Source organism: Euleptes europaea, chromosome 6, assembly GCF_029931775.1.
Source record: "Euleptes europaea isolate rEulEur1 chromosome 6, rEulEur1.hap1, whole genome shotgun sequence".
In the NCBI taxonomy this organism is placed as follows: domain Eukaryota; kingdom Metazoa; phylum Chordata; class Lepidosauria; order Squamata; family Sphaerodactylidae; genus Euleptes; species Euleptes europaea.
The window spans coordinates 18,596,325-18,616,571 of record NC_079317.1 but is presented as its reverse complement, the minus strand read 5'-3'; the positions used below and the strand labels follow the sequence as shown (position 1 = coordinate 18,616,571).

Sequence of the window (20,247 nt, the reverse complement as noted above, 5' to 3'; positions counted from 1 at the left end):
CTCTGTTCAGGAGAAGGAATCTGCCCTGTATCTTCGACAGTGAAACAGATGAGAAGAATTCATTTAGTTTTTCAGCAATCGCTTTATCCTCCCTTAGAGTTCCCTTAGAGTTCCTTTACTCCCATTGTCATCCAATGGTCCAACCGCTTCCCTAGCTGGTTTCCTACTCCTAATATACTTAAAGTTCTTATTGTTTGTTTTGATGTGTTTAGCAATATGCCCCTCAAAATCTTTTTTTGCATCTCTAATTATCTGCTTGCATTTTTTTTGTGCAAGTTTGTGTTTGCTTCTATTTGCCTCGTTTGGGCAAACCTTCCAGTCTCTAAGGAAGACTTTTTTTCTCTAATTGCTTCCTTCACCTTACCCATTAGCCATGGGGGTGACCCCTTGGACTTATTACTACTTTTCCTGACCTTTTATCTCTTTGGCTTGACTGGAGCATACATTTATCCAATCAATATGAGGGAAGTTGAAGTCTCCCATTATTACTACTTCATTACCTTTACATGCTTCCCTAATTTCATTCTCCATCTCAAGATCACCCTGAGCCATTTGGTCAGGGGGCCGATAGAACGTCCTCAGTACTAAATCTCCTTTGGGGCCCGGAATCGTTACCCATAAGGATTCTGTGGACGAGTCTGCCCTTTTTATGGTCTCTAGCTTATTAGACACTATGCCTTCCTTTATATACATAGCAACACCCCCTCCAATACGCCCTTCCCTGTCATTTCTATACAGGGATGACCGTATCCCACTGGTTCTCTCCAGTGAGAGACTCCAGAATCAGTGAGAGACTCTCCAGAATCAGAGAGACTCAGTGGAACAGCCAAGATTCTCCTGTAATTGCACGATATAGAGCAACAGACTTCTGCTGAAGCTGATAACATGAAACAAGGATAAATCGCGAAACCTGGCATAGTTTGTTTTGTGTCGACAGAAGTGTTTTGGAAACTATAAGTTAATATTTAAAATTATAAATCACCTTTTTGGAAAATTATATAATTTATTATATTCAGGTGTATAGTGGTATTTTTTCTCTCTTTATATATATGTACCACAGAGATGGGCTGCTAGCTCTGAAAGAGGATGAGGCAAATTCACCACGGGACTGCCTGTCATCCTCCCTTATCACCAAATCTGCCATCCAAACCTTATTGCGCCGTTTATCGGATGCCTCGGCCTGTTGATCGTATTGACTTCGGCTGCGTAATCTGCCTCGAGCCTCTGCGAGAAATATTTATATTTATTTATCGTTTCGATTTCTTGCCTGCCCTCCCCGGCCAAGGCCAGGCTCAGGGCGGGTCACATCATTTAAAATGTATACCAGCCATAAAAAATTTAAAACAATAAACAATAACAGTTTAGCTAAACGGCAGGTTACAAATTATTATTATTTTTTTTAAAAATACATAAATAGAATCTTCAGATTCAGAAGCAGTCTACCTTTGAAAGGCAGGTGCTGAGGACAGGTGAAAGGGAGGAGGGCTATGGCTTCATCTTCTGTTCATAAATTTCCCCAAGAAGCCTGTTGGGGACTAGCTGGCTCTCCTTGCATGTGCCTGCAAGCTCCACAAACCTGGACAGGAGATAGGGTAGCCAGGTCCCTCTCGGCAACTGGCAGGAGGTTTTAGGGGCGGAGCCTGAGGAGGGCGGGGTTTGGGGAGGGACTTCAATGCCATAGAGTCCAATTGCCAAAGCGGCCCTTTTCTCCAGGTGCACTGATCTCTGTTGGCTGGAGATCAGTTGTAATACCAAGAGATCTCCAGCTAGTACCTGGAGGTTTGGAAACTGGCACGGGAAAAATTCAGTACAATAATACAAAATATGTATTGTGTTTCAAAACATTTCAACAAGTACAATGGACTACAAAAAGTGACAATAAACAATATAGATACAAAATATACAAAACGGGTTAGATGCAGTCTATAAATAGTACAATCTTCTTAGTATATATATGTAGGAAAATAGTTTGAAAAGTCCATCAGGTACATGTATAAATGATCACAAAGTCTTCATTAAGCATGATGGGTGGGGGACGGCCGTTTCAACCAACGCGCGCTTTCTTGCCCATCTGAGGTCTGGGTGCGGACGCGATCCGTGCGGCACGAAGCAGGGAAAGGCTATTGTTAGGGAGCCGAGCCCGAGAAGCAAAAGTTAACTCTTTCTATCCCGAGGTTGTGTTGCGCCTCTGGGTATGCGCTTGGGAATCTGGAAGCAACAAGTGGAGGGAACGGTGAAAGACTATAAACCATTTCTGCATGGGAGGTTTTGCTTTGGATTCGCCGCTCTCTAGATGCACATTTCCCCCATCCAAATCCTCAAAACTCTGCATAGGGGCTTGTTTTTGAATTCGGATAAGAAAAACGTGGATCTTTTATATATTTTTTAAAAAATAATAATTCATTTTTAATTAAGGGTACAGAAGAAAAAGGAGGGGGGAAACAGACGGGAAAGATTTTACAATTTTGCCATTCATACTTTCTCCGCGCCCAAGCTAGCTCAGACCGTCTGTCTTACACCCCATAGTAGCCTCTCCTATATTCAACTCTAAAACCATTGACGCACGGGCGGTTTCGCCTTGGATTTGCCGCTCGCTAGATGCACATTTCCCCCATCCAGATTCTCAGAACTCTACACTTATGGGGCTTACGGTTGAGTTTTGGGAATTCGGATGGGGGGAAATGTGCATCTAGAGAGCGGCGAATCCAAGGCCAAACCTCCCAGGCATCAATCTCCCATGTCAGCAGTTATACTGGGGAACACCCCCCCCCCCGCCATCCCTTTCCCGCGCGAGCTCTATCCTCTTCTCCCGCAACTGCCTTCCTTCTCTGTTCTCCCGCTTCCTCCCCCCCCCTTGTGAACCATTAAGGGGCTCGCCCAAGGTTGGGGGGGGGGGCATTCAGACGATCCCCCTCGTCTGCAGAAAGGAGCGCCGACTTGCTGCGGAAGGGAGAAGCGCGGTGGCGCCCTCCCCCCCCCCGCCACCGCCACCCCTCCCGCTTCCCCCTGCCTGGAAGAGCCACCCCGCGCCGAGCCGCTCGCCCTCTCGCCGGCGATGCCCAATGGAGCTCCCGGCGGCCGCGCTGGGCTGCTGCTGGCTCTGGCCGCTGCTGGCTCTGCCCCTGGCCCAAGGTAAGCCCCGGGCTCGGCTCGGAGTCAGCCCGCTCGGGGGACCGAGCCACGCTCCTCGGGGAGGGGGAGGGGGATGGGGAGGGGGCCCCCTTTGACTCCTGGCTCTTCCTCGGAGGTACTTTGGGAAGTTTGTCCGAAACATGTTTCCAAATTTGGGGCGAAAACGCCCGGTCGCTTTATCCTCCTTTAATCCCCTGTTTCGGCCTGGATCCAATGCATGCGTTTCGCCTAATGCGCGTTCGATCCTGGCTGAAACAAGGATTGAAGGAGGGTGAAGCGATTGGGCGTTTTCGCCCTTGAAAGAAAGAGCAGGGCTCGGCTGGGGTTCCGTTCCGTCGGAGGGAGAAAGGGGACGCGCGCGGCTGTGGGCTGCCTGGTGCATTCGGATCAGAGCGCGGAGAGACAGACGCTGTTCGCAATGCAATGTGTGTGTGTGTGTTGCGTTACATATTGCATTACATTGCGAACATACAGTCCATATGGATTGTAGCCATAGGTGTGCCTTATAATTATATCTATTGCATTAAGTTGTGAACATACAGTCCATATGGATTGTAGCCATAGGTGTGCCTTATAATTATATCTATTGCATTAAGTTGTGAACATACAGTCCATATGGATTGTAGCCATAGGTGTGCCTTATAATTATATCTATTGCATTAAGTTGTGGACATACAGTCCATATAGATTGTAGCCGTAGGTGTGCCTTATAATTATATCTATTGCATTAAGTTGTGAACATACAGTCCATATGGATTGTAGCCATAGGTGTGCATTATAATTATATAGCAGTAAATTGCGGACATAAAGTCCATATAGATTGTAGCCATAGGTGTGCATTATAATTATATAGCAGTAAATTGCGGACATAAAGTCCATATAGATTGTAGCCATAGGTGTGCATTATAATTATATCTATTGCATCAAGTTGTGAACTTACAGTCCATATGGATTGTAGCCATAGGTGTGCATTATAATTATATCTATTGCAGTAAATTGCGGACATACAGTCCATATAGATTGTAGCCGTAGGTGTGCCTTATAATTATATAGCAGTAAATTGCGGACATAAAGTCCATATAGATTGTAGCCATAGGTGTGCATTATAATTATGTCTATTGCATTAAGTTGTGAACTTACAGTCCATATGGATTGTAGCCATAGGTGTGCATTATAATTATATCTATTGCAGTAAATTGCGGACATACAGTCCATATAGATTGTAGCCATAGGTGTGCCTTATAATTATATCTATTGCATTAAGTTGTGAACATACAATCCATATGGATTGTAGCCGTAGGTGTGCATTATAATTATATATATTGCAGTAAATTGCAGACATACAGTCCGTATAGATTGTAGCCATAGGTGTGCATTATAATTATTTATATTTCATTAAGTTGCGAACATGCAGTCCATATGGATTGTAGTCATAGGTGTGCATTATAATTATATATTTTGCATTAAATTGCGAACACTTGTGTAGGATTCACAATATGAATGAAAGAGGGATTTTCTAAGTGAAGTTTGAAAAAAAACTCTCCAGTAGTAACTGAGCATGTGATTAATGTGTGGCTCACCTTATGAACACGTACACCTATGTCTTCAAGCGGACTTGCTCCAAAGAAGTGTGTAATGGATTGTAGCCACGGGTGTGCATTATAATGCACACCTATGGCTACAATCTATATCAGAGCACAGAGAGACAGACGCTGTTCACAATTTAATGCAATACATGTGTGTGTGTCTGTGTGTGTGTCTGTGTGTTGTATCAAATTGCGAACATACAGTCCATATAGATTGTAGCCATAGGTGTGCATTATTATTATATATTTTGCATTGAGTGCGCATCTATGCATTAAATGCACATCCAGTGCACACTTCTTTGCAGCAAGTCTGCAAAGCCATGGGTGTAAGTGTTCATAAGGCGAGCCACACATTAATCACATCCTCAGTTACTACTCGAGGGTTTTTTCCAAGCTTCACTTAGAAAACCCCTCTCTTTCATTCATATTGTGAATCCTAAGTGTGTGAGAATTTAAATTTATCTTGCAATCCCCAGGCAAGGTGTAAAAACTTTGCAAACCTTCCCGTGACCTCCATATTATTTTTACGCACAACAGCCTTTATTACTACTGTAAAGCTTTTTAAAAAATTGATAAGTTTCTTCCACCTATGCCAGGGGAGAGAATCTTCATAATGTATCAGCCTACTTCCATGTTATTGCCCCCCCCCCTTTAGGGCTGACTCTTCTGTACGAATTAACCTAATATGCCGTGTCTCTGGTTAAAGTCAAGAATGAGTAAACATGAAAGTTAACTAGCAACCAAAGGAGTGAGCTCTCACTCAGGAGAGATGCTGGTGGAAGACGTTTTGCTAGACCCCTGTTTTATGTTCACGGTGGAGCACTCAGTCACTTGGCAAACTAACAGTGTAGTCCTAAACAAATTTACATCCTTTTAAGTTCATTGAAGATGGTTGATTTAGAAGGGTGTAACTCCGTTCTTTGTTAATAATAAGATGAATTACTTGGCTATGCAGCTTAGTGGCTTAGATAATGCGAACAGTGATGTGTGAGTTCTCTCGCTCAGTTCTTGCCTATGATTAAAAAAAAAAAAACTGCCTAGCAGTGCAATCCTGAACATTTACACCCTTCTAAGACCACTGATGTCAATGCAGGGGGGAACACATGAACACAAGAAGCTGCCTTATACTGAATCAGACCCTTGGCTCATCAAAGTCAGTATTGTCTACTCAGACTGGCAGCAGCTCTCCAGGGTCTCAGGCAGGGGTCTTTCACATCACCTACCTGCCTAGTTCCTTTAACTGAAGATGCTGGTGATTGAACCTGGGACTTCTGCATGCCAAGCAGATGCTCTACCACTGAGCCACAGCCCCTCCCCTACCTCTTCTTCATAATGCAGATCTACTTTCTGTTTTATGGACGACAGCAAGAGTACGTGTGGATTATTATATCCGTTCCCTTCTTTGGAATCAGGTTGTATAGAAATGTTGTTACAGGCACAATATGTCTGAAGTGTGCGATCCTAAGGACACTTTTCTGGGAGTAAGCACCTTTGAATAACATGGACTTACTTCTGAGCAGACCTGTTTAGGATTGCTCCATTGAAGTCTCATCAGTGTCAATGGGTACTTGCTTAACTCCACCCTCCAAATCAATCGGACTTAAAAAGTGCCAAACTGACAACCCAGAGCTAGGCATGCTCAGGAGGAAGTTGCACAGAGTTCAAGGGACACACTGCCAGGTAAGCATGGACAAGACCGCAACAAGACTGAGAGCCAGCGTGGTGTAGTGGTTAAGAGCGGCGGACTCTAATCTGGAGAACTGGGTTGGATTCCCCACTCCTCCACATGGAGACTGCTGGGTGACCTTGGGCCAGTCACAGTTTTCCCAGAATTCTCTCAGCCCCACCTACCTCACAGGGTATCTGTTGTGGGGAGGGGAAGGGAAGGCAATTGTAAGCCGTTTTGAGACTTCTTAAATGTAGAGAAAATTGGAGTATAAAAACCCCTTCTTCATCATCAATATACATATGACAAAAGTCATACATAAGTTTTTAAAAATGGTTGAGTTAGGTTCTGTTCAGTGTAGCAAATGTAACTTCTGGTGCTATAGTGTCCCCGGACAGCTATTTGTTTGAGCATTGGTAATTGAACTTTCAAAGAGAAAAAACTCACAGAATAATGCCTGCTAAATAAATCAAGAATTAAGTCTTCTCCTTCAACTCCATATGTCAGATGAACACAATGCTCTAGATATGTGTGTCATTAAGTCATCCTTTTTTATATATACTGACCTAATGTGGCTTTTTTTTTTAGCTTAGCCCAATCCTAAAATGACTAAACTGAGGCTGTCATACTTTGGTCACATTATCAGAAGACAAGAGTCACTGGAAAAAACAGTAATGCTAGGAAAAGTCGAAGGCCGCAGGAAAAGAGGAAGACCCAACAAGAGATGGATTGACTCTATAAAGGAAGCCACGGCCCTCAATTTGCAAGACCTGAGCAAGGCTGTTAAGGATAGGAAATCTTGGAGGACATTGATTCATAGGGTCGCCATGAGTCGGAAGCGACTTGACGGCACTTAACACACACACAATCCTATATGTGTTTGTTTAGAAACCCTTGAGTTGAACTGGAGTGATACTCACAGGCTTATAGTCCCATACCCCTTTTTTTGGTAGCTAAAAGTTGCATTCCAAACAACCAGCAGCATAATGACTTTCAATCAGTTGTGGCTTATCTGTGCTTTACTCACATGAACACACACATGAAGCTGCCTTATACTGAATCAGGCCATTGGTCCATCAAGGTCAGTAGCGTGTACTCAGACTGGCAGCAGGTCTCAGGCAGACGTCTTTCACTTGCCTGGTCCTTTTAACTGGAGATGCCAGGAATTGAACCTGGGACCTTCTGCATGCCCTACTGAGCTGTGGCCCCCTCCCCAAACAATCCATATAATGAATTTTTTTTTATTTTTCCAACGAAACATCATTTTTTGACATATTCAGTAGTTTTGCTGCTGGGTGTTTTGAGGGCTAGAAGTGTGTTTTTGCATGAAAGGCAAGCTCTTTGATCCAAGGCACACTTCTTTAGGGACACGTTCCTTTGAAATCCATCCACGATATTTTCACTAAAATATGTTCAGATTTGCAGCATCAGGTTTATAATTAGGAGAGAAAACGTTATCTGATTTATTATGCATGGACTATTTTCTGAATGTAATCAATACCAACAGTGTTCAAGAATCCAACACTCAGGAGACGTTCAGTTCTTTCTGGCAAGATTTCCTGCATCTCTTTGAGCAGTGGTTCATTTTCTCCACTCCTTGTTCAGCTTGATCCACACTGCTGCTTCTCGCCTCCCCTCACCCCCTTCTCCCTCTCTTTTCTTTCTTAATGTTCCTCATTGTCTGCTCTTAGCTGCCTTAAGCCTGTGCAGCTCATTCTTTTGTTTTCTTCTTGATGTGCTATCTTGGGGTGTGTGAAGGGGGTGGCAGTGTTACAGTGAGTCTGTTATTGTGTTTAATGTCTTATATGGAAAACAATTTAAAAATTAATGGGGAGAAAAGAATTCCACATTTGGCAACAGTGTTGTTAATAATTCATATGTTAATAATTCACTAGTTTTTAATTTGTATTTTGCCTTTGACTTCTTGGCAGAGTAATTAACTCAGCAAAGGTGCATGACTTGTAGATAAAGCTTTATTCAGGAACTAACATACTTGATAATAAAGAGGAGGGGCTGTGGCTGTGGCCAGCGTAGTGTAGTTTAGTGGTTAAGAGCGATGGTTTGGAGTGGTGGAGAACCGGGGTTGACTCCCCACTCCTCCACATGAGCGGCGGACTGTAATCTGGTGAACCAGGTTGGTTCCCCCCTCCTCCACATGAAGCCTGCTGGGTGACCTTGGGCTATTCACAGTTCTATTAGAGCTCTCTCAGCCCCACCTACCTCACAGGGTGTCTGTTGTGGGTAGGGGAAGGGAAGGAGATTGTAAGCCAGTTTGATTCTTCCTTAAGTGGGAGAGAAAGTCGGCATATAAAAACCAACCCTCCTCCTCCTTCTTCATAGAGCATTTGCTTGGCATGCAGAAGGTCCCAAGTTCCATTTCTGGCATCTCCGGTTAAAGGGACTAGGCAAGTAGGTCATGTGAAAGACCTCTGCCTGAGACCCTGGAGAGCCACTGCTGGTCTATGTAGACAATACTGACTTTGATGGACCAAGAGTCTGGTTCAGTATAAGGCAGCTTCATGTGAGAGACAGAGAGAGTATGCTCACTACATGACTGACTGAGAGAGAGCATCAGAGTGAGACTTGCGAGAAGAAGGAGGATATTGCCCTAAAAGTGGCAATCTGGAGACAGACAGGGATTGATGCTTAACAGGGGAGAAGGTGCTGACCTCACTATCTGATCTAACTGCCCTCTTGAGGCCCCGTGCAGTGTCTTCTTCTTTGTACACCAGACATTGCCTATTCCAGCACACCATCTCAAGGTCTGGTGTACAAAGTCCACAAGAGCCATCTTCTTACACACACTTTCAAACTTCTCATAGAATCATAGAGATGCAAGGGACCACCAGGGTCATCCAGTCCAATGCTGGAAATTCACAACTACCTCCCCCCCCACACCCCCAGTGACCCTTACTCCATGCCCACAAGAGGGCCAAGATGCCCTCCCTCTCATGAACTGCCTAAAGTCATAGAATCAGCATTGCTGACAGATGGTAATTAACACAGCAAAGGTGCACAACCTGAGTAATGTGTAGATAAAGGTAGGTCACAGTATATCTTGAGAAGTCTTCAATTCAGGAACTAACATACTTGATGGTAAAGAGGAAAGACAGAGATAAGTGTCCTAACTACAACATTAGCTGAGAGAGAGAGACTAAGTGTGGAACATCCATGAAGAAGGAGGATATTGCCCTAAGAGTTACAATCTGGAGACAGACAAGGAATGACACTTAACAGGAGAGAAGGTGCTGACCTCACTACCCTGTCCAACTGCCCTCTTGCTGCCCTCTGCAGGGTCTTCTTCTCTTCTTCTGTGTACACTAGACATTGCCTATTCCAACAGAACTGTTATTTGAGAAGTGTAATTTAGAAAGGTGTGCCAATTGTGTATGGGTTGTCATGAAGCAGGCTATTTTGATGGAGGGTCTTCCTTCTAAAATACGGTGGTGGTAATGACTTGAAATATTACATCATAAATTTGATTCTTTCAGGGACTGACTGCAAACCTGGCTGCCATCCGCTGCATGGATTCTGCGAAGTTTCAGGGGGATGCAGGTAAATTAACTCACAACACTGCTGGCAGAGAGAGTGACACATAGATTGCCTCCGTTCAATATCCTTTGGGTTTCGGTTTAGTCACCGAGCGAAGAATAGTGTGCGAATAAGTTGTCCGAAACTGAGATTCTGCTGAAATTAGAATTGCATTACGTTTTTAAAAGAAATGTGGTCACCCCTGAGTACCTCTAGGCATTAAATTCTAAAGAGCAACCATGTTGGGCTCAGAGACACGACCCCACGCTTTTGAGGTTCTGTTGAACTATTTAGGATTTAAGATTCCGTTATTCAGCTAGGTTGGGCCAACACACATACAGGCCCTGTCAGAACAGCAGCTATCCTGCTGATTAGCTGTTTGAGAAAGGAAATAGTTTCCATTCCCTGCCTTCCTGATCACCAGTTATCAATGATCTTCCAGGAGCAGACCGAAGAGGGAAAATGGCCCTGGAAGAAGCCAAACTGAGCGGCCCGCGTGACTCTATACAGCCAGGGCTGCCGCAGGGGCCGCTGAGCTCAGCAGTTTCAGTATTGGGCATTAGCTTCTCTAGTGCTGCTTCTTTCAGACTGACAGCTAGGGCTGCCAACTCCTGGTTGGGAAATGCCTGGAGGTTTTGGGGGTGGAGCCTGGGGAGGGCAGGGCTTGGGGGGAGGAGGGGCCTCTGCAGTGTATAATGCCAAAGAATCCACCCTCCAATGTAGATATTTTTCTCCAGGTGAACAAATCTCCATTGTCTGGAGATCAGTTGTAATTCCAGGAGGTCTCTTGGCCCCGCCTGGAGGTTGGCAATCCTACTGACAGCCATGTAGGAGACAATGGATGAGCTATGAGCTAATCGGAGACTAATCTGGTGAACTGGGTTGGTTTCCCCACTTCTACACATGAAGCCAGCTGGGTGACCTTGAGCTAGTCACAGCTCTTAGAGCTCTCTCAGCCCACCTACCTCACAGGGTGCCTCTTGTGGGGAGGGGAAGGGAAGGAGACTATAAGCCGGTTTGATTCTTCCTTAAGTAGTAGAGAAAGTCGGCATATAAAAGCTAACTCTTCTCCTTCAGTGTTGCTGATGGTGAGAGCCAAGAGGCCCCTGAGGAACTTTGCCCCCAAAACCTTGGATGAAGGAATAGAGGGGATGCTTATTAAATTTGCAGATGATACTAAATTGGGAGGGGTAGCAAATACGGTAGAAGACAGAGCCAAGATGTAGGATGATCTTGACAGGCTGGAGAAATGGGATAGAACTAATAAAATGCACTTCAACAAAGACAAATGTAAAGTTCTGCATTTAGGTAGGAAAAATCAAATGCATAATTATAGGATGGGGGAGACTTGTTTGAGCAGTAGTGTGTGTGAAAAGGATCTTGGGGTCTTAGTAGACCAAACACTGAACATGAGTCAGCAGTGTGATGCTGTAACTAAAAAGGCAAATGCAGTTTTGGGCTGCAACAACAGAGGTATAGTGTCCAGATCACGCGAAGTGATGGTGTCGCTTTCCTCCACTCTGGTTAGACCTCAACTAAAGTACTGTGTTCAGTTTTGGGCACCACAATTTAAGAAAGATGTAGACAAGCTGGAACGAGTCCAGAGAAGGGCAACAAAGATGGTGAGGGGTCTGGAGACCAAGTCCTATGAGGAAAGATTGAAGGAACTGGGTATGTTTAGCCTGAAGAGGAGAAGACTGAGAGGGGATATGATAACCATGTTCAAGTACTTGAAGGGCTGTCATATAGAGGTGCCGAGTTTTCTGTTGCTCAAGAAGGTTGGACCAGAAACAACGGGTTGAAATTAAATCAAAAGAGTTTCTGTCTAGACATTAGGAAGAATTTTCTAACAGTTAGAGCGGTTCCTCAGTGGAACAGGCTTCCTCGGGAGGTGGTAAGCTCTCCATCCCTGGAGGTTTTTAAGAAGAGGTTAGATGGCCATCTGTCAGCAATGCTGATTCTGTGACCTTAGGCAGATGATGAGAAGGAGGGCATCTTGGCCATCTTCTGGTCACTAGGGATGTGGAGGGGGGAGGTAGTTGTGAATTTCCTGCATTGTGCAGGGGTTGGACTAGATGTCCCTGGTGGTCCCTTCCAACTCTGTGATTCTATGAACTGGCAGAATTGCTGGGGCTTGGGTGTGCTTACAATTGGCCACCAATGGCGCTTTAGGGCCGTGCCCCACTGGGAAATTTCCCTGTAAATTAAATGGCCCATGCGCCCGAGGCTCCTTTTGGCAATTGGGTCAGGGGAAGGGCTTCTTCTGGCAGTTGGATCAGCCTCTGTTTGCATGTATGGGTTTTCATGAGTCTCCGATGTGCAGATGGAATCCTGCTTCCATGGCACCTTGCTGGAGCAAGGCGATGTTGTTCAGACTGTTTTAACTGTCAAAAAGTATGTGGAAGGCTTTGCACTCTTGAAGCTTAAAATGTGGCCCTGAAGCTCTTCTTCCGCAAGCTTCCTTTGTTGGCCTCAGAGGAGAAGAGAGCGCCCTATATGGAAAGAGAGACATGTGGAGGTCTCTCCTGCAGTGAATGAGACAGTCTGTGTGCCTGAGATCCACATGTGAATTGGTGCACATCGGGGGCTCTGAACCAGGCATAAAAGGTGAATCTCTAGAAACTAAAAATTAAAAAGCCAATTTTGTCAGATATCTGAAAAACTGAAAAGTATTTAAAAGTATTTCTGGAGTTGCTCTGTGTAAAGCGGGTTAAAGAACCGATATTCCTTTTGTATTCTATTTGCCAGAAGCACAGGCTTTATTTATTTAAATGTGCATGTTCAGTAGCAGTCCTGAGTCATACCTGCTGGTGCTCATCTTTTGTGCTTTCCAAAGTGGGACCTGGTGAATGGTATTGGCAAAAGAGGTCTGAGCCAGGCTTAGTACCCTTTGCCTTGTGTCTCTTGCAGGTGCCAACCCGGCTGGCAAGGTCCTGTCTGTGATCAGTGCATCCCTTTCCCAGGTTGCCAGCATGGAACCTGTGCCAAACCATGGCAGTGTATCTGTGAAGAAGGATGGCTCGGCAGCCTTTGCGACGCAGGTTTACAAGTGCTTCCCTTTCTCGGGGCAGAGGGGCGTGGTGCATATAGTTCTCTGATCCTTTTAATCAATATTCCTCCTGCCCCATTTGAAACAGAATGCAGCCTCTAAAGGTGCTATTTAAACTGGGAGATTGGCATGGGGAATGAGGGCCTAAAATGTCTTCCTTAATGGTGCTTTTGGTGCTTTTGGCCCCAGGAAAAGATGAAGAACCATATCATTCTTTACTGGGGCAAATAACATCTTGCAATGCATGTCTTATCGCCCTTTTGTGAGAATAGAGATTTCAAGTCACTAAACTGAATAGTTTCAGCACCACCTGGTGTTGAAGATGTGCAAGAGTTAAAAAATTTCCTCTCGTTTTGGAATGAAGTTAGCTTTGCAGCGATTCAGACGATCAGAAGTTTGGATGAACAGAATTTTCTGCTCGGTTAGGTTTCTGTGATCAAATGGAGGTACCAGATAGATTCTCTGGACTAATTTCCCCCCAGTTTTGTATTTCAAATCCCTTTAGCCCTTTCAGACAATTTAGCTGTAATATATTCCAGAGTGATAATCGTGCTAGTCTGTGGAAGCAAAAACAAAAGACGCTGTTCCACCACAAGACTTTTGTTCTACGTAGACTTTGATCATGCTGTCCTGTTCTTGTGAAAAGCATATGTTCAGAGCTTAGACAGGGATAGAAATGGACTTAGCTGGCAGGTGTATAAGATCTATCCCTAAAACCAGAGATCTTTTTCCTAATCCTGGATTAAACGGAGGTTTTTCGTTTACCGTCAAGTCACAGCTGACTTATGGTGACCCCTGGTGGGGTTTTCAAGGCAAGAGGCATTCAGAGGTGGTTTGCCATTGCCTGCCTCCATGTCACGCCCCGGTATTCCTTGGAGGTCTCACATCCACAGATGTGCCAGGGTCGAGATTGAGAGTATGTACTTTAGCAGCACCTTAAATCCTGCATCTGAGAAGCTGATTTCCTTCTCGGCATTATGTAGTGGTTGAGAGCGGTGGTTTGGAGCAGTGGACTCTGATCTGGAGAACCAGGTTTGATTCCCCACTCCTCCACATGAGCGGCGGAGGCTAATCTGGTGAACTGGATTTGTTTCCCCACTCCTACACATGTAGCCAGCTAGGTGACCCTGGACTAGTCACAGCTCTTTTAGAGCTCTCTCAGCCCCACCGACCTCACAGGGTGTCTGTTGTGGAGAGGAGATGGGAAGGTGATTGTAAGCCGGTTTGATTCTCCCATAAGTGGTAGAGAAAGTCGGCATATAAAAACCAACTCTTCTTCTTCTCGGACTTATGAAAGCTTATGCCACAATAGATGTTGCTACAGCCTCCTTGGACCACAAGGAAAGATGGGGTAAAAATGTTTTAATAAATAAAATAAATTAATTAATACTGGGCTTCTTTTTAGTCTTTCTGCAGTGTGCCGCTGTGGCTATAGTGATCTTAAAATGCTTCTGTATATTTTGTTGCCACAAATACCACCTTGTCCTTGTTATGGATCAGAATCTCACCATGTGACCATCAGCATTTTTGTTTTTCTAAATCTCTAATCCAGCTGTTCATCCGTGTGCTTCAAAACCTTGTATGAATAACTCGACTTGCATTGAAACTGGTGAGGGCGGCGGATACATCTGCTTGTGCGTGGAAGGATATGCTGGGAAAAACTGCCACGTGAGAAAGGGCCCCTGTGTAGTTAACGGGTAAATACGGATATATATTTTTCTTACGTAAATGGTGAATGCTTATTATTATGGGGAGGTTGTCTTTTGTGAAGTTAACACTTATTTGGGCCTAACTGGGGATGCTGGGAGCAACCTCATTTGTGTATCCATTTCGTGTAGAAAATAGGTGTGCTGGGAGTGTGAAAATAGGTATGATTCTTGGAACAGGAAAAAACCTCAGAGGGCAACTCCTTATGGACCCTCCTCCACACCACCAGGTACCTTAGACACAAATGGGTTGTAAGCGTGAATAAACTGGTGAAGCTACCTCCTGTCATTGGGAACTGGAGTAGCACTAGGGTTGCTAGCTCTGGATTGGGTAACACCTGGAGATTTTGGGGGTGGAGCCTGAAGAGGGAAGGGTTTCGGGCGGGAAGGGAAGGGACTTCAGTAGGGTAGAATACCATAGAGACCACCTTCCAAAGTGGCCATTTTATTCAGGGGAACTGATCATTGTCTTCTGGAGATCAGTCTTAATCCCAGGAGATATCCAGCCACCCCCTGGAGGTTGGCAACCTTAAGTAGCACAGTAGCCTTGAGAATGGGCCCTTGTGGGTCACAGCTCTGGTTCAAGACTTGCCTCTGACTCTTGGCCATCTTCAGGCCAGATATCTCTCTTTCAGATCACCTGTTGCATTCGGGGAATAATAATAATACAGAGACAGTGTGGTGTAGTGGCTGTTGGTCTAGGATCTGGAAGGTCCCTGGCTTGAATCCCCATAACAATGAGAGCCCACTGGGTAACCTTGGGCCACTCACTCTTTTTCACCAAAGCCTACCTCACAGGAAGCGTGATGGGAGAACGACGTTGGAAGACGCTTTGGGTCCCCATTGGGGTGAATCCAATCTGAATAAAATAAATAAATATTGGCCTACCTATCTGGGCAGTTGGAACACTGAAAGTGCTGAATGTTATTATTTTGTTTAGTTAAGGGTCATTAGTTTATTGCCGAGTGGAAATGGAGGCTAACAGAGTACATTTTTTGGTCTTTTTTTTTTTTTTAAATGTAATTCTTCCATTATAAGCTATTTTTTTATAGATTTGCAAGTTACCATCGGCACCAAGTTTAAAACTTCACTTATACCCCACTTTTCTCCCTAATGAGGTTTAAAACATCATTCCCCTGCCTCCATTTTCTCCTAACAACAATCCCGTGAGGGAGGTTAGGATGAGAATGTGTGATGGCCCAAGGGTCACCTAGCAAGCTTCCATGGCAGAGTGTGGATTCGAACCTGGGTCTCTCAGATCCTAGTCTGACACCGTAGCCTCTACACTACACTAGATTTTATGGGATGTTACAAACACTCTCAGTGGATTGGCACTAGCACACAAGTCAATATCCGTTTGAAGTATTGAACATACTTGTATTATGGAATATAAGTTTACAGCAAGGGTTGAGCTTTAATTTGTGGACTGTTAGACTCATTGATCAACTGTCTCACTAATGTTAACAATATGGAATTGAATTTTTTTGAGGTCAGGGGAGGTGGGGGGAAAACAGCGAGGCTTTTCAAGTAGGGGGAAAATGTGAATATAATGATTCCTTTATAACACGGGTTATGAACAAATCACTGTAAAATGAAATATTCTGCTCAGCCTAAAGCAAGGGGAGATGCATTGGATTCAAAGTATTTTAGCCATGTTGTCATTAGTCCAGACTCCAAAGGTTTGCGTCAATAGAAACAATTTCCAGGAAGGCTGGTGTAGGGAGAAAACCTGCTCATTCCTGGAGAGCCAACGGTGGTGTCATACTTAGAGTGTTCATTTACTTCATTTATACTTAGGGTTGCCAGGTTGTACCTGGCTACCGGTGGGAGATTTGGTGGTGGGGACATGGGCAGGCCCGAAGTCCTGTGTGCCACAATGTCACTTACGGGTATCACAGAGTAGCTATAGGAATCACTGGAGACTCTATGGCTTTCCCCAGAAGTGATGTGGTGGTGCACAGGACACCTTTAAAAAAATTACCCTGCTGCTGCTTGGAATGGTGGCAGGCAAGGATGGTTGCCAGCCCTATTTATACCCTGCTTTCAAAGCAGCTTCTATCATTCTCCTCGGCTCCATTTTATCCTCACAAAAGCCCGGTGAGGTGAGGTGGGCTGAGAGCAGCCCAAGATCATCCAGCAAGCTTCTGTGGTGGAGTGAGGATTTGAACGTGGATGTCCCATATCCTAAGGTGATACTCTGACCACTACACTAGACACAGCTTTTGGTTCCACGCTTCTGAGATACTTCAGTTCTTGTAGACAGTAACAGGAGGTATACACTGTGCCTTTCCAACATGGCTGGTGTTTCCAAAAAGCAAAATTGCCAGAAATCTTGTCCAGTAGGCCAAGTCATTCCCACCTGGTAAAGTTTGGCTGATGAAGAGGTGGAGCTTAGTCATTCCAAGGATACCATGATGATCAGGAAGCACCACCTCTGGACAGGGAATGCTTATATTTTTCCTCCTACAGGCCATTGCCCAATGGGGCATAGTGGGTAGAGTGTCGGATCAGAATCTGGGAGACAGAGGATCAGCTCTCCATGTTGCCATGGAAATCTGCTGGTGACCTCGAGCCAACCACACTCGCTTAGCCTACCTCACAGGGCTGTGAGGATAAAATGGAGAAGGGGACTGCTTTGGGACCTCATTAGGAGAGAGAAAGTGGAATAGTAATATAAAATACTTATAAGTATAAATATAATAAAAGTATATAAATATAGGATGTGGAATGGTATACTATAGCCTGATGTTGTGAGATCTTGGAAGCTAAGCTGGGTCACTTGGAAGGGGGACTTCCGAGGAAGACAATGGCAGAGGCAGCCAATGGCCAACCACCTCTGCTTAATCACTTGCCTTGAAAACCCCATCTGGGGTCGCTATAAGTTGTCTGAAACTTGATTGCACTTTACACACACGCACATATAAATATATTAAAAGTATGTAAGTATATGTTAGTCTCTTGCCATGAAAACCCCAAAAGGGTCGCCATAAGCCGGCTGCGACTTGACGGCACTTTACACACACACATATAAAATAAGTGTGTGTGTGTGTACACACACACACGCACACACATATATATATCTGCATGTAAAGCAAGCAGCACCTGAGGTCCTCCCAATATGTGGCCACTGAATTGTGTGAAGACAGTGATGCGTGTCCATTCCCATGTGCATGCAGCTTTGATACAAGTGAATGCATACAATGCGGGGGGGGGGGATTTGTGTATCAAAGCTGAAAAATACCTACGTTGCCCTCTTTGCATAAAATAGTTTGTATTGGGAGGATCATGAGTGGTACAAACTAGGACAGTGTACCATTTTCCCCCAGTATTTTTGGGGTTTAATAGACCTGGAATTTTTTCAAAAAATCCATAAAAAAACCAAATACTTATTTTGGCTTTTCCTGGATAATCGAAAATTTGGGGGTTTATTAAACCCAAATCTGAAAAACTACACAGGCTAGGCTCAGAGCGAGCCCAGCCTTCAGTTTGGCCTGCGTTGCCACCACCTCCAAGGTTCACGTGGACTTTGGAGGCGATGGCGGATCCAGGCAGTAGGTACAGTAAGTGAGTGAGGGAGCAGGGTTAAAAAACAGTGTTGGGGCCAAAGTGGCCCTGAATAATGCCAAATAAATTCAGAGACCCTGTCCTTCAGTGTTACTCCTCTGAAGATGCCTGCCACAGCTGCTGGCAAAACATCAGGAAAGAAAATACCAAGACCACGGTTACACAGCCCGGATAACCTACAAGAACCAAATTCAGCATTATTCGGGATCCGCTTTTCGGCTCCCTTTTATTGCCATTATTTTTTCCCTGTATTAAAAAAATCCCTGAAAAATCCCGAAAAGCTGAAGGTATTTTTCAGGTTTTTTTCGGTTCAGCTTTATCTGATGCATACCCCTAGTACAAACTTGTCTTATGAGTGGCTGGAATGCCAAGACCAGATGTCTGTAAAGAGCTTGTATCTTCACAGGGTCTGAGGTCAGTATCCATTGGGATAAGGATGACTGTGACTTGTCCTGAGTTTGTGAGTCAAGGCAGGAAAGCAATTTAAATACAGTCAGTTGTAATTAATTTTTGGAACTCCCCCCCCATTTTGAACTGCAGCTCTCCCTGCCAGAATGGCGGCACTTGTGTGGACAATGACGGCTTTGCCCCCAGAGCCTCCTGCCTGTGTCTTCCTGGGTTCACAGGCATGTTTTGTGAAATCGAGGCTGATCCCTGCGAGTCGAACCCGTGTCAAAATGGAGGAACGTGTACCAATAGCAGCGGAGGCTTCGGCTGTCAATGCCCTGCTGGGTACGGAGGTGCGTTCTGCAGCGGCCATGTCACATTCTGTGCCAGCCACCCATGCGCAAATGGCGGGACGTGTCATGAACACCCGGAAGGAGGTTTTGAATGTTTTTGCAAGCCACACTTTGTTGGGGTCACCTGTGCTTCTCACCATAGAAATGCAAGTGGGATCACATTGGCCGAACGCAGGCAGAATCACCACCTGCACACTAAAGCTTCCCACAGACCGCTTCATCCTAAAGAACAGGACATCCTGACCATAAGAGAGACCATTGAAAACAGGCCCTCCTTCCTCAATAAGAGCCAGGTCATTTGCTTCATTGTGCTGGGCTTGCTAACCTGTCTCATCGTGCTGGGAACTGCGGGGATTGTGTTTTTTTCCAAATTTGAAATGTGGCTGGCAAACGCCCGATACACCCACCTGGTGCGCAAGGAGCGGGATTGCTACCTGAAGGCCAACAAGGGTGAGAACCTTTCGGTGAACATCATCTTCCCCGAGAAGATCAAACTGACCGACTACTCTAAGAACTATACAGCCATCTAGTTTCCACCCACAGTTTTCTCTTGAACCCCACCCTGTCAAGCTGTCTTGTTCTTGTCATCGCGGTGGCTGGTTTCTCATGTTTGCTCATGGAAACATTTGCTGGCTTTGGGGACCAGTTGATGAACCCGCAGATGATGAGAGGGAATGCATCTTAGTCATCTTCTAGGCATGTAGTGGGGGTCACTGGGGGTGTGGGGGGAGGGTAGTTGTAAATTTCCTGCATTGTGCAGGGGGTTGGACTAGATGACCCTGGTGGCCCCTTCCAACTCTATGATTCTGTGATTCTATTATCTTTTATGTGTATCTCCTGGAGAATTACCCTGTTCCCATTTTTTAAAAAAGAAGAGAGATCAAAATCATGTTGGGTTGGGTCCAGCGCAGTGTTTTCATGGGTGCAAGGACTTCCATCCATACAGCATGACTTTTGTGACTCCCACCTTCCATGACAGTCCCAGATGTCCCCTGAAGTGCTGCTCCTGGCAAAATGGGTACCCACCAGAAGAAGACTTTTTTTGGGGGGGAGGTCATTTCCAGCTGCTGCAGAAGTTGTGATGCCCAAGTGCAGAGTCCTTGCTCATGAGGAGCTGCTGCACTGGATCCAACCCATTGTAAACCAACGACTCTTAATTTCCTTTTAAAAAAAATTAAAAAGGGGAACCTTTGTAAAATAAGACTGTTGTAAGCGTATAATGTAGCATGGTTGGCCATTGTGGTTCCTCAATGTCACTTCCCGTTGCTTATTT

General features: G+C 45.0%; 1 protein-coding gene across 1 annotated transcript; it reads left to right on the top strand.

Annotated features, from left to right (window-relative positions):
- The first annotated feature begins 3,062 nt into the window (after positions 1–3,062).
- Positions 3,063–19,532, top strand: DLK1 (delta like non-canonical Notch ligand 1). The gene is made up of 5 exons (XM_056851282.1): positions 3,063–3,132; positions 9,876–9,939; positions 12,826–12,956; positions 14,517–14,661; positions 18,775–19,532. The coding sequence occupies exons 1-5, from the start codon at positions 3,063–3,065 to the stop codon at positions 19,502–19,504; spliced, it is 1,140 nt and encodes a 379-aa protein (XP_056707260.1). The 3' UTR covers positions 19,505–19,532.
- The last annotated feature ends 715 nt before the right edge of the window (positions 19,533–20,247 follow it).